Source organism: Argopecten irradians, chromosome 14 (genome assembly GCF_041381155.1).
Source record: "Argopecten irradians isolate NY chromosome 14, Ai_NY, whole genome shotgun sequence".
NCBI lineage: Eukaryota > Metazoa > Mollusca > Bivalvia > Pectinida > Pectinidae > Argopecten > Argopecten irradians.
In genome coordinates, this window is record NC_091147.1 from 38,310,749 (window position 1) to 38,326,622 (window position 15,874).

A 15,874-nucleotide genomic window follows, 5' to 3' on the forward strand; every position below is an offset into this window, starting at 1 on the left:
TTTTTATTAATATGAATCTTGTGAGACAATCAAAGCATGTTGAAATTAATAATATGAATTAATGAGTAATAGCAGGTGCGCGCTCGAGAAGCCGCAATGACCTTGACCTTAGACAGCCATCGGAGATCCATAAAACACGTGTTTATGTTTTGACTGGCAGAACAGAAAATAAATCTATGTAATGAGGTAGGTTCTGTAACTTGAATACCTCAGTTGATGAATATGTATGTCAATTTCATATCGTTAGTTAAAATGTTAATTCTTAGATACAATGCATGAACTGTAAAGACTTCAATATGTAAAAATAAAAATCTCGGATAAGTTGGAAAGTTCATCGCATGTTTTATCATTGGATCTATTTTGCATGTAATTATTGTACTCGATCTACGCTTTATTTCTATCTTTCATAATATACATCCAATTTATTGTCAATATTGATGATATATAATTATAAAAAAAAACAAGTTTGAAATGAAACTGTACAGATCAGCTGCAGATCATATATTAATTTGTAATGTAGGCCTAGAACATTTTACAGTTGTAGGCCTACTACTTACAATTCTATGTATATGTACTGTACAATGTACAATTTATATAAAACTGCATTAAGAATATTAAGTTTAAACTCACTGTAAACTGACTTCAGAACTACAATTAAAACCACAATGTATTTGTATATGTCTGCAAAAAAAATCCAGAAATAGATTCACAAAATATCAAAATATTGATTAACTAAATACAATAAAGAAGATTTCACAATTTGTTGCAGGCTTCTGCTGAACTAAGATGTCTGGACCTCGTTTACCTTGGAGAGGAAATAACCCTTGGGGGATGGGTCGGTTTTCTGCCCCGCCCCCAGGGCCACGACCTCCAATGATGCGTGGACAGCAGCCCAACAACTGGCGAAGCCCCAACAGTCGATCTATTATTCGCTACGATATGGGACCATTTGATACGGCACCAAGAGGGATGAGACCAGGATTCTTCCCAAATTCTGGGCCTCGTATGATGAATATGTCCGGCTGCAGACCGCCAAATCCAAATAATTTTCAGCAAAAACCTCCAGATCGAAACGATTTTGGAAATCACAAAATAAACTCTCAATCCTCAAATTACACAGACAATTGTACTGGAAATATGAACAAACAGTCAGATAATCATCAAAGAGGAAACTTTAAAAATGGTGAAAATTTTGGTGATAAAAGATTTCCTGGAAATGGACAATTTAAACAACATAATGGTGGCCAATCAAGCAACTTTCAAAAAAACAAAGGATTCCAAGGAAACTGGAATCAAAACAAGAAGGTAAAAAATCTTCATTAGATTATAAGTGGCCATCTATACTGTATAATTGTTAAATCTTATGTTGTAAACTTTTTGGATTAATGGATGAAAATTATTCGCTTGGAATCATTTTCGAGATTTTTTTTTTTGCCTTTGAAAGCATCATTCACTGATAAAGTTTGACATGTAAATATCATGCTGTTTGGAAAGCTTCTTGAGGTATTAATTGAATTTCGTGAATATGTCTCGATTTACAAATTTTGTGAAACTAACGCCCCAGTGAATAATGGCATTTTCATACATACCAGGTATGGCCACAAGTCTTTATCCTTTTTATTGTCTTTATTGTGTAGTTCCAGACAAACAATCTACAAGACAGGAATACCTTTAATCTTTTTATATACAATCAGTTTTTATTAAATCAAATTACATAAAAAGGTATTCAATTAAAAAAAAAACATTGCTTACACTATTTTCAATATCTAACTGAAATGTTATTTGATTGATTTGTTCTACAATCTTAGCCAAAGAAGCAGAAGATTGACAAGAGAGAGTTACCAGAAAATAACAAGTTTTCCTGTGATATTTGTGAAAGAGGTTTCAAAACAGAGGAGAAATACAAAGAACACACGGATGGTCATGTGAAGGTATACCTGTTATAAAGTAAATTAGGATGTTAAATAGATCTATACGCATTGTCTAAAATAAATATCAATATATTGATGTGTAAATATAGCAAGTTTTAATTGTAAATACTACTACAAGCCTTTAGCTCAGACAGTAGAGTGGTGGACCAGTAATTATAAGTCCGTGGGAACGGGTTCGAGTCTAATTGTCTTCTCACCACTTACACCCTGTTTCATAACTACAATAATAAGGTAATCTGTTTCATGTAACGGATCAATTGCACGCCTATACATCGTTTCAAGCTCCAGACAATCTTAATTTAGCCATTTAGATTTGGAGATACCATACTGAAAATTCATGAACGTATTATGTGTCCGGTTATGAACACATGTACTCCCAAAACGGACTTTCAAGGAATTAAAGGCAGGGATTTTCCTACAGTTTTTTTACAGGGTTCAGGCTCCATCGAATTGGGAAATTTTACGTGGCATAACATGAAATTGGGAAAAATGGCTAAATAAAGAAAAACACAATTTTATGATTTAACTGTTTATTTATTGTACATCTGAAATATTTCAAGTTGACTGTAGTGTTCATTCAATCATTGTAGTCGACTTTTATTTGGTTTTTAGTATTCAACATATCATGACAATTTCATACCAAGAATGACATTACTCAGACTTTCAATTTTAGATTCCGATTGGGAATTTTTAGCTACAAATTGGGAATTTTAGCTAATTTTTCAGAGAGGAATGGGTCCCTTATTCGGCCCCAGATTCTACTGTAGGAAAATCCCTGTAAAGGATATAAATTTCAAGTGATGTTTTTGGATATATGCATTGAATATTGACTTAAAGATCCAAGTATTTAATCATACCTAACCGTATCACGACAACATGTACAAAATGTTACTGCACACTTTAGCCAGGACCTGCTGGTCAGTGATCATGATTCATGACCCAGGGCCTGGGAATGCCTTGTACCTGGGTATAGTGTGCACCCCAACTTTTCACTAGATAATCTATGAAAAAAAAGTGTGCACCATATGTGCAAAAATACAGTATCTATCATACAAAATATGTTTTGGGTAAACGTTTTACTAAATACTGAAAAATCTTTAATCTAATATAAATTAATTATGATTTGGTGTTGCCTTAGTCGGACAAAGAAAACCAGTCTAAATGCGTTCATTGGCCTTCCAAAAGTTCTCACATAGTAATACGACAGTCAAGTTCTGCTAACGTTTCCCAGTTCTGACCATTGAAATTAAGAAAAATTGAAAGCGAGGCTGCGTGGAAATGTAACCACAGACATAGTCAGCCGGGAGGATGTTTTATGATTCCTATACTTTAAATTAATTTCTTTGTACGCAGACAGATTTTGGCGAGAGATTTTATTTTTCCATTTCATAAGAAATTATACTGGATACATTCACACCATTTTTACCGACTTTAGCCATCCTTGCCCGTCTATTCACTTTAATGTGTAACATCATATAAATTGAGGTAAAATGAAATTTTTGCTGTCATTTTTTCCAGTGTACATATAAAGATTGCACCTATGTAGCTGCTCCTAAACTGGTACAACTACACGTCAGAATGGTAAAATAAAATATTCCATGTGTACATTTTCTTAACGAGACAATCCCGATCTTATAAAATCTAACTCTGGTCAAATTCTGCATGTTTCATGTACATTTCTAAACTTGCATCATTTAAAATTGATATTATCATAACCAATGTTCATAATTATTGACATGTAAGCCTATATGTCATATAGACGGGTCAATATTTAGCTAAATTTAGCTTTCTGGAAACTTTTGGAAAGAAAAATCACCTTTGAAATCTATTTTACTTTTTACCGAATAAAAATATTCCCTTTCAGCAACATTACTCTGGTCTTGCAAAGAAAATTTGGTCCCTAGAATCTCAAGAGGACATTGAAAAATGGCGAGCTGAGAGACGAAAGTAGGTATATATACGGTGTGACATGGTTCTTTGTTGAAAAGGAGAGTATAAAATTGAGCATTATTGGCAGGCAATTAGACGATAGTGACTATAATACAGGTATTGTGAAATTGCTAATTAGTCCAAGCATACTTTTGTTTTAACTTGATCAAATTAGGTTCGTCCTATAATATTATTTGCTATTATTTGATACATCACGTTTCCAGGGAAACAGTTGATGCTACTGATTTGTCAAAAATAAAATATTGTCAATTAAGCTTAAAATTGTTTTATCGGGTTGAAGAATGACAAAAGCTATAGTTATAAAACAATAATTTAAAACAAAACATCAAATGTCATTTTTTAAATAATTTGTTACTAATTTGATGTTTTCTTCCATAGAAATTTCCCTACAGCAGAAAACATTGAAAAGAAACGAGCACTGGGTGCAGAAAAGAGGGCTAGGGGAGAGGTTTTGGAGACAAAAGAGTTTGGGTAAATAGTGAATTCAATTTAACAATATCTTACCTTGTCAAAATTGTTGAAGATGTTTCCACAAAACTTGCATGAAATTAAAATGTGTGAAAGTTATTGCTTGTAGCTATATATAGGTGACTGTGACTTTGAAGTGAAGATCAAAAATAAAGATATTTCCTGATATTTTGTCAGGATTTTAAAGATGAATGAAGTTTTACTAAATATAAACAACATAATTTTATAAAAGAAAATGTTATGTGCAATATATTATATTTTCATAAAAATCTGGAGCCAAAGGTCAAAAGTCAACTTCTGATCATCCTTAGGTGTGTACCAGGGTGATGTGATTTGTCCCTTTATTTTCATTGTTAAAATGAAATTAAACTTTTTACAGTTCTGATGTTGTCTGTGTTATTTGACAGTAAAATGAATGAACAGAAGAACAGACGAAACAGAAGGAAGAGAAAAGGTCAGGGGTCAGAAGATCAGAGGTCAGAGGACAAAAATGAGGCAAAGAAGGCTAAAGTTGATTGCACAAAGGTAAGAATTCTCTTCAATAATCAATAGGAAGAAGAATTAATTTGTGTGATGCACATTTCATTTTCTATTGTTCCAGCTGCTAGATTTTCTATTCTTTATAGTGTTTGTATTTGTGATAAAAGCATATCAAATTTCTCATTTTTCTTATTTCTTTAGGGTGAGATATCTACAGAAAATGGACCGGTGAAAGCAAAGTCTGGCAGTAATACTACTACTGCAGGGAATTCAATGGACATTGGAATGGAGAAAAGACAAGCTGATCTTAAGACGTCCACTACAGCGGATCCTTTGTCTGTCCTTCTAACAGATTCAGATTCTGGTAAGTATTTAGTTGTGATTAAATCATGGCTCTCTCATTTCAAGATTTTAAAGATCAACTTGTCTGGTAAAAAGATGTCGTACATGGTAATTATATAATAAAGTAATGTCTAAAAAATCACTTACAGCATAGAAAAAATACAATGTATGTTTATGGACCAGGCTCCGATTTCTCGAAACAAAAGTGCAGACTTAAGTCAAAACTTAAGTTTTTCGCCTTAAGTAACTTATATGAAAACTTTAGACTTAAGTCGGTTTTGGACTTAAGTATGTTTCGAGAAATCAGGGCCAAGTCCAGATAAATGTTGACCTTCATTAATTACGTATATGACTTCTTCTCTATAACCTAAAGACAAAGGGAGATATTTGATCTGTTGCATGCAATTGATCACTCGGTAGCAGCATAGTAATAAAAGTACTTTAAGGCCACAAAAGAATTATTAGCCTGAGATAGTATTTTAACATCATAGCCATATTGGTCCTGGCCGACCCCTGGGGCAGAGGATGGGGCCAAAAGGGGGTCAATTAGGCAAAAACTTGAAAAATCGCCTTTTAAAATTCTGGAAATGATAGAATAAAATACTTTTTTTAGACGGAAAGGTCTTAAGGTGTTTTATAAAAAGTGTGGTTGAATTATATGACCCTGGGGTCTCACATATCCCCCTGGGGAGGGGGTCAAGTTTATTTTAGCTTATATAGGAAAAACAGATTTATGAACATTATTTGCTCAATTTTTGTAGGAAATGAGTCAAACTTGATGATAATTATTAGCCTGAGATATAGCTTTTTAACATCCATATTGGTCATCACTGGGGGACCAGATCTAGAGGGGCCGGGCCAATTCAAATAGGGTCAAAATGACAAGATTTTCAAAAAATCTTCTTCTGAGTTCTCAGCTTTGATGGAAGCAAATGCTCTTCAAAGATCAAAAAGTAAAATCTAAAATATCACTGACTGATTCAAGGATCATTATGTAGTGTTTATATATCTTTGTTTCACTCTATATTTGAACTCTGGTGACCGTTAAGGCCCATGGGCCTCTTTAAGCTTGTTAGTTAATATGAAGAGAAAAAAGATTTTGAAAAAATACTTACTGACCCTTCTGTTATAAAGGTTGTAACCAGAAACACACATGTAATTTTACTTGGCCTAATGATTATATCTTGCGTTACAGACAGTGGTGATGATGGTGAGACTAAGTCTGCAGGGGAGACAACTGGACTCCAGGGAGGATTAGGTATGATTCTGGCCTCGTACAGTAACGACCAGGACACAAATACTGACAACATGGACAAAAAGGACGAGAACATGGATGACGGTCAAGTTGCAGACACAAATAATGAAAGCAAGGTCAACGGTAAGTATCTTTTAATTTCTGCTGCCAATGAAAAGGGATATACTCTTACTGTGAATGTATCTGGCTCTGTTTCATCCAATTCTTGACCGGGCTATACTTAAAAAAAAAAACTAATTTGATTTCCGTATGCATTTAATATTGAGGGTGACAAGAAATCCTGAAAATAAATCACCGCAAAATTGTTTAAAATAAAAATAAAGTAGAAGGCATCAGTTTAGATCATGAAACTAAAATCTAGGTATAAAAAAAACATGTGAAATTAAGATGCTGTGAAAATATATTGTTTACAGTAACCTCTAAATTGTTGATGAAATCTTGATTAAATTTTATATATACATGGATTACCTTTTACCCTTTATGCATTACAGGCATCCTTGATATGAAAAGTCAAAATAAGCATATGTTGTTATGAAAATTTAAAGTAAACTGAAATCACACATATACAATGAAAAAAGTTACATCTTCTTTGAAGCAATCAATATTATTCCTAGCTATTTGATCAATATTGTCCCTACAGTATATGAGTTTGGATACAAAAGTTGTACAAATGTTCAGACTGGCGACATAGAGCTATGATTGAAATATTTTGTTATTTTGCTCAGACAGTAAATGTGAACAAATTCAACAAAGATTTCTTGAGAAATACCAATATGTTTTAGACTTATGTACAATTTCACAGTGTAGTCAGGTATCAAACTGGAAATTGTTTGTTAAATAATATGCTAAAAATATGGTCTTGCTATGTTACTGAAATGTTCAAGTGAGTTATACAGGCCCATAAGGACTTTTTAATATTCCTTTTATTGACTTTTGGTTTATTTTAGATCTGGATGGAATCAATGATAGCAAGCCCAGTGAGAAACATAGCCCTAAAAGGAACAGGAGAAGAGGAGGAGGCAAAGTACGAGGGAAAAACTCCAAAGTTGAGAAGAAGAAGTGGAAGCATAATAAATTGTTTAATAATACGAAATCATCCCTACTTGAGAAGGTGAGAATCTAATCATATTGCTTTGTCACTAAATCAAGATTAATTCATAAATTTTATTGTTTGAAGTAAAATTTATGAATTTTTCTACCTGGAAAAACAGTCTACTACATTTTGTGCCAGATATTTAAATGTAAATATGGTGAAAACTACTGAATATCTAATAGTATAACTGTCAAGTTGAGACCTGACGACAGAATCATACAGCGTTTTTCAGACCAATATTTTTACAGAAAAAAAATCACCTTTACAGTTTGTGTAGACTAAAGTAGGAGCATGGTGAATTGGCGTTGGTGCTGAATGTCTGAAAACTAGAATTAGAACTGTGCAATAGTACAGTCAAACGTGTCTTTAAAAAAGCTCAAGGTACAGTCATAACAGACAAACTTGTCTATAAAGACCACTCTAGTTACAGTCAAACCTGTCTATAAAGACCACTCAAGGTACAGGCGAACCTGTCTATAAAGTCAATTCAAGGTACAGACAACCCTGTCTATAAAGACAACTTCAAAGGAAAGAAAAAGGTCTTAATTGCCAAATGGACTTTATACAAAAATTATTCTGATATTGACTGTTTGGAATCCCTAGCCTAACTCGATTTGCCCTCTTCTACTTCTAGAATATAACTTCAGGACACTTGATTTGTAGCTCTTCTGCTTCAGGAAGCTTTTCCGTCTACATGTATGATTTGGAAGATCTTCCGAGAAGACTTCTTTTCTTAGAAGAGCGCAAATCGAGTTGAGCTCTGAGAAAGTGACCTTATAAAGCAGGTAGTCTTTATACAGAGTTAGTCACTAAGGCAGGCTTTACATGTATTAAGTATAATGTACTTATTTTCCCTTACATTATCATTTCAGTTGCTGGCCAAAGAAATCCGACATGAAAGGAATGTGATTCTCCAGTGCGTTTATTACATTGTGAAAAACAATTTCTTTGGAGCTGGCAAGTCCACCTCCTCTAAGGATGTTAAGAAAGACAAGTTTGTTGGTAAAGCTTCGAGTGTAAACTTTGCTATTGACGACACAGCTTGTATGTGATGTAACGGTTCAAATTTGTAGTGTTTTAGCTTCATATTAGAACAGATTAAAAAAGGAACCCGGTCACCACGCAGATTGCTATTAGTAAAAAGTGTTGTTAGAACTACACCTTGCTTATAAATTTTGTGCGCTGGTAGTTTTCTCAAAGATTACTCAAATTCTGCTAGGGTTGAGACACTCGGCTTTCAAATGAAACTCTTACAGAGAATTTAAACACAGGTATCCATATTGCAGATTTTTCCAGTTAAAATTTTAGATTTACCTGTACAGTGGACCGACCCCCAATAATCCGGACACTGATGATTTTGGAAACTCGCAGTCGAAATGGAACTGTCAGGGACTGAATTACCATACTGTTATATATTGACTAAGATCACAAAATTTGGCAGTCCAGAAAATTTGTAATCCAGACGGTTTAAGCTGGGATCGAAGGTGTCCACATTATCAAGGGTTCCTGGTATAGGTGTACCCAGGTGTATACTAAATTGGTTGTATGAAGAAGTAACATGTCTCGTAGTTCTCAGATTTCCCTATGGCTACCGCCTTTGTGAATGAATGTTTATTGTTTCACTGTTTAGCAGTGAAAAGTTCAACCTTGTTGAGTATAATCTGATGTCTAGACTTCATCATACAAATTATAAAGTGTTTTGTCTGAGTGAAGTTACATTTATGTCTTCAGTGCCAAGCAATAGATACTTGTTATAATTGCATTAGCTTTATGCTATTTGAAGTAATGAAGTCCAAGTTTCTTTTGACCCTGATACCAGGTTTAGACTTGTATGAACATCTAACCCAGAAAATCTGGCTTCAGGGCTGGAGAAAGTCATTACTATGATAATGTACCTTGTATATCTTATCAGTAGGTTATGCCTTGCATATGTATGTGGTTTTAAATGTGGATATATCTACAGTGTTCTGATCAAGTCTTCTCAACCACATGGGCGTTACACACAGATACCGAATCTGTATTTACATGTTAGAGTTATTTGCCCTTGTGGATATGTATTGATTGTGACATGATCAGTTTGCGAGCGAGAAAATAAATTATGCGAGTTTTGCTTGCAAAATAATGACATCACAATGGATACCTACTCGCAAGGGAGGTACCTCTGTAATATGCAGACGGAATATCTATCGTGAAAAAGGTTAGAGAGTCCAAATGGAGTGCAAAAGTAAATTGAGAAAAATAACGAAATTGAGACATTTCTTACAAGCACTCTCACCCTTTTGTAAGGTTAAAAAGAACATATAAAAATTGTCCGAGGAGCCCACAGGAGGGTTAAAAATTCTTGCAAAAAATTATGTTATTTTTTCCCATATCTATGGATATATAGTTTTGACTTGGGAAGGATTTAAAGACAAAATTTGATAAAGCTTCTGTAGCAATGTGTAAGTTTAATATTGAAATACAGAATCTAGATATTGTATCACTTTTAAATTTCTAGATATTATTTTTCATATCCATACAGACTTACCTGTTTGGAAGGGAAGATGATGTCCATAGCAATAGAACACTATATTGTATAATGTTTAAAGATCTGCTTTATGTATATGTATGGTATATATATAGAGAGAGCATGTTATAGACACTGTTATCATTGTTACAGCTTTTCAGTAATAAAGCATTTGAAAGAAATTTGACTTTTAACTCATTTATTAAAGATGCTCCACCGCCGACAAAGCATAAATGATATCCCTCAGTTGATTAATAATTGGTGTTTGTTCGTGTATATTATATCTAATTTACACAAAAATTAATATATAATAATTTATTTCGCCTTTAGTGCATGCGCAATCAGTACTTCCTTCCATATAGGATATAGTGACACGGAATTTTTTCGGGATGTAATTAATTATTTTTCATATTTTATACTTGAAGAAAAATTAGAAGCTCAAACTTTTCAATGGTTGTAATGGTGTAAAGTAAGTAACTTTTGTAACTGATAAAAAATACTAAATTAACTGATAAAAAATACTAAATCGTCTGCTCCTGTTTTTGATAGTGAAAAAATACCATTTGTCAGCGGTGGAGCATCTTTAAGGTCTATATTCGTGTAAAAGTCACACGTTGGTAAAGATGCTCCACCGCCCACAAAGGGTATTTTTTGTCTATCAAAAACAGGAGCAGATGAATTAGTATTTTTCTTCAGTTACAAAAGTATTTTACTTTACACCATTACCACCATTGAAAAAGTTTGAGCATCTAATTTTACTTCAAGATAAAAATTAAATATTACAAATAATTAATTGTGTCCCGAAAAAATTCTGTGGCACTATCTCCTATTTGGAATGAAGTACTGATTGTTCTTGCACCAAAGGCAAAATAAATTATTTTATATTATTTCATGTGTTAATAAGACATATATATACAGTATATATACGATTAAATTTCAATAATTGTTCAAATGATGCGCATTGTTTATGCTCTCTCGACGGTGGAGCATCTTTAAAAGATTTTAAGTGAAAATCCAACCATTATACCAAATTATTTTTGAGTTGGATAGACATTTTACAGAAATAGCCCTCATAAGGTACACAGTTTATTGATTCATTTTGTACTAGATTAGAATTTTCACTATTGTTAGTAAAAAGGAGAGAATCAAATTCTAGCGGTCTTGATTTTTCCTGATCTGGCTTTCAGAATATGCGATTTAAACTTTTCTCAATATTTCGAGGTTCAATCTATTGTAAACTTGATTTCCTAAGCCTAACTCGATTTGCACTCTTCTACTTCTACAATATGACTTCTGGGCATTCCATTTGTAGCTCTTCTTTTTCTGGAAGCTCTTCTATTTATGAGATCTTCTGAGCGCAAATCAAATTGATCTTTAGAGATGCAAATTATTCAAGTAAGAACCCAAGACATTTTATTGTTTCTACATTTTATTTCTGTATTTTTTGTATACACAAAATTAATCTCCATCAAAATGAAAGACATCAAAGGATATTTGAACATCAAAAGAAGCCAAATGAACATATAACAATGACTGAACATTACCAAGCTTTCTACCATTTAAAGGTGGAACGAAGTCTTCTACAACAGTATTACAAATTCCCATCTTCGCTAACCAAGGATAATTCTGGTTCGTGGTGTGAGACATAATCAGAAGTTGTGGCTAGCGAAGATGCAATTTATATGCATAACCGGCCCGCAGTTAAGTTTAGATAAATTTCACTTAATTACATTAAACAGCATTGAATTTCAAGAGCTTTTTAAAATTAATGAAGACAAATGAAGATAATTAAAATGCTTTCATAACTTTTGGTTAAAATGATTCTTTTTTTTTTTTGGTAAGAAGCTATTTCATGAGGACGCCTCATAAAACTTGATAAATCTTATTGTGCGAAATATTTAGAAACAATTACCCTGTTTAGTCATCCGGTACATTGAAATAAGAATTAACAGAAAAATCTCATAAACATACAAGTGGTACTGCAGTAATTATATTCGCATTCACCTACTGCCCAAACAAAACACTATTTCCAAAGCCTTAAAATCAATGAATTGCATTAGGCCAGAGATATAAAAGCATTGCAATACTACAGGAGATATAATGAACAATGTGAGACGTTTCAGCACATTTAAACCATAAAAAAACAATGTTAAATCATATTCTTACAACTACTGCAACACTCAATACAAAATTCAAAGGTGGGATTTAATACAACAATGTAATTACAAAAATAAGAAACCAAATTGTCAAATTGCATCGCAAAAAAAAAAGAGGGGGACAAAAACGTAAGAAAAAAACATTGTTAGGTTAAGAAATATCTCCCTATTTTATACTCGATGGACCATTTCACACAATTCCATCCTCGATACTTCAGAGTTTACTTAGACCATTTCACACAATTCCATCCTCGTTACTTCAGAGGTTACTCTCGCTGTAGTTATATCCACCCCTAGACTATCTCATAATAAAACTGGAAGCAGTTCAGAAGAAAAACTGAATAATCACAGACCTGTAGATATTTCCTTTGAACAATTCTCAGCTTCAAAGAAACAAAGTCAACATTCCACAATGTAACATTATTTGATTTTTTTGATATACGGTACATCAAAGGACCAAACTATCTGTCTCATTTGTTGTCACACACAGAGCCTTGAGTTTTGCTATGACATAGTCCAGGAGTAGATATAATGTCTATGATAGTAACCCCTGGAATATTGCGGATTACAAAATGTTGGACAAAAAAATGACCAAGTATTAATAGAATAAGTTTGTAACACATTTAAAACTACCTATAGTTCTCGAAACAAGCGTGCACATAAAATGTTAATAATGGGTTGCTTATTTTGCAAAAGAAAAAAATACTGTAGATCAACATGTACATATGTTATGATAAAGTGAAGGTATATTTTGTTTCACATTGCAGTCTCTCAGATTTTAAATAATGATGATTGTGACAAATGAATGTTGTGACCTGAACCTTACTAGATTTTAAGTACTTTAATATACACATATATGTAACTGTATGGTTGACTGGGCTTAACATTGACCTATTAACAGCCAGCGTCATTCGAGAAATGCCTCTTGTGTATGCTACAGTGTATGTGGTGCTGTGTTTTGGGAGGCTGCAGTAAGGTATATTTGTGTTGTTTCCATGTAATAGTTGACCAGTAAGTGGAACACTTGTCCTTTTTCTAGTACTATCCCACTGAAACATGCCGCCAATAAAACCAAACAGCACACCTCACCTGGTCACATTTTATCAACAACGGGCCAGTCAGTTGCCCTAAGCTCTAGGTTTAGTTAAGTTTTACTGCCAAAACAGCACAGTACTTAATACAATTACATTTAAACCTGTATTTAAAGACCATCCACGGGATAGAAAGTAATGATCTTATCAGCGCATTGTCTTTAAACACATCTACTGGTCAAATTGGTTAAGACTGACCATCTTTAAATACATCTACTGGTCAAATTGTGTTAAGATTGACCGTCTTTTAAACACATCTACTGGTCAAAGTTGTGTTAAGATTGACTGTCTTAAAACACATCTACTGGTCAAGTTGTGTTAAGATTGACCATTTGGGACCCAAAGAGAGAGGTCTCTATAAGCAGGTACATGGTATAGTCTTTATACAGATGGGACCCAAAGAGAGAGGTCTCTATAAGCAGGTACATGGTATAGTCTTTATACAGATGGGACCCAAAGAGAGAGGTCTCTATAAGCAGGTACATAGTCTTTGTACAGAGTTGGTTGCTAAAACAGGTTTTAATGTAATTGGCTTCTTTACAAATGGGTAGAATGTTGTAGACTCATTTTTATACAATTATCTAATTCATACTTTATGTAGAATAGACCTACTAAGAACTACAACACAAATCTATACAACAACTAATATAAGCATTATGTTTATCACAGTATAAACAAAATAGAAATCACAGTTTATTGTTCTACATGAAAAGTTGTTATTTATCCCTGTCTGATGTAGTCTGAAATTCATCTGTACCCTACACCAAACCTCGACATTCTAACCACTGTCCTGTATATAGGCCCCCTGCAATCTTCGGGGTTCGCGTTTCAACGTTAGGTGACGTCACGGCAGCGGGGTAGAGGGTTCGAGCCACACTTTTGGCATTTTTTTGTTTTTGTTTATTCTGAGTTTCCTCTGACCCTACACCAAACCTCGACATTCTAAACACTATCCTGTATATTCTGAGTTTCCTCTGACCCTAACACCAGACTAAGACAATCTAACACCTGTACAGTATATTCCAAGTTTCCACTGACCTGACACCAGACTTGGACACTAATCTGGTGATGATAAACTTCATCTTATCCTGACATCACTTTTACAAAATAGCTAAATACAAACTTTGTTGTATAACTGCCGTAATGAAAGATAGCATCCTCTTAATCCACATTACTGGTCTCAAAATATAGAGGTGAGATCAAGATGAACACACAACTAGACGAAGTTTGAAAAGTAATCCTGACAAATTCTCCATCTATAACTTTTATAATGTTTAAACTTATACCAGTATCTATAAAATTGGAGATCAAATCATTCCATGCAACAATGAAGTGTTCAAGGATATTCAATACTATTAACAATGAAGCTGGACAAAATTTGTAATTTAATGAAATTTTAATTATACAGGTTGCCAGTTTATAATTATCTTACCGTGTAGTGGAATATTTTCACTATGATTGAAATGTTTCACAGGTAATCAACATGATCACGGAATTTTGTTCTGTGAAATATTAACATATTGTTGAATTACCTATAACCTTGAAGCCAAATCACGAAAACTTTATTAGCTGAAATTGAATTTTCCAATCTTTCTCGTCAACATCATGAAAATAACAGGCAACACAGTACCACAATCATTAACGAGTATTTACTTAATATCATTCAACCATGTCTTTGATACTAGTGAATTAAGGGATAAGTCAAGGATTTATAAGTGAGAAGGATTTGTCTCTCAGGTTTTTGGATGAATACGTTGCTAGCACTTTTGTGTTTGTGGACTGGAACCATGACGTTGGGCGACAACTGATTTTCCTTCGATAACAAAATAGAAATCACAGTTTATTGCACATTTATCCCTGTTTAGTCTGAAAATTCATTGCAGCATTCTAACCACTGTCCTGTATATAGGTCCCCTGCAATCTTCGGGGTTCGCGTTTCAACTTTGGGTGACGTCACGACAGCGGGGTAGAGGGTTCGAGCCACACTTTTGGCATTTTTTTGTTTTTGTTTATTCTGAGTTTCCTCTGACCCTACACCAAACCTCGACATTCTAAACACTATCCTGTATATTCTGAGTTTCCATCTGACCCTAACACCAGACTAAGACATTTTAACACATGTACGGTATATTCCAAGTTTCCACTGACCTAACACCAGACTTGGACACTAATCTGGTGATGATAAACTTCATCTTGTCGTGGCATCACTTTTACCAAATAGCTAAATACAAACTTTGTTGTATAACTGCCGTAATGAAAGATAGCAGTCTCTTAATCCACATTACTGGTCTCAAAATATAGAGGCGAGATCAAGACGAACACACAACTAGACAAAGTTTGAAAAGTAATCCTGACAAATTCTCCATCTATAACTTTTATAATGTTTAAACTTATACCAGTATCTATAAAATTGGAGATCAAATCATTCAATGCAACAATGAAGTGTTCAAGGATATTCTATACAATTAACAATGAAGCTGGACAAAATTTGTGATTTAATGAAATCTTAATTGTACAGGTTGCCAGTTTATAATTATCTTACTGTGTAGCGGAATATTTTCACTATGATTGAAATGTTTCACAGGTAATCAACATGATCACG

The 15,874-nt window shown here is 33.6% G+C and overlaps 1 protein-coding gene across 1 annotated transcript; it reads left to right on the plus strand.

Annotated features, from left to right (window-relative positions):
• The first annotated feature begins 65 nt into the window (after positions 1-65).
• On the plus strand, positions 66-10,207 carry LOC138308116 (FMR1-interacting protein NUFIP1-like). The gene is made up of 11 exons (XM_069249059.1): positions 66-186; positions 770-1,305; positions 1,809-1,931; positions 3,450-3,512; positions 3,796-3,878; positions 4,260-4,352; positions 4,757-4,874; positions 5,031-5,193; positions 6,367-6,549; positions 7,374-7,537; positions 8,392-10,207. The coding sequence occupies exons 2-11, from the start codon at positions 787-789 to the stop codon at positions 8,569-8,571; spliced, it is 1,689 nt and encodes a 562-aa protein (XP_069105160.1). The 5' UTR covers positions 66-186; positions 770-786; the 3' UTR covers positions 8,572-10,207.
• Positions 10,208-15,874: the final 5,667 nt, after the last annotated feature.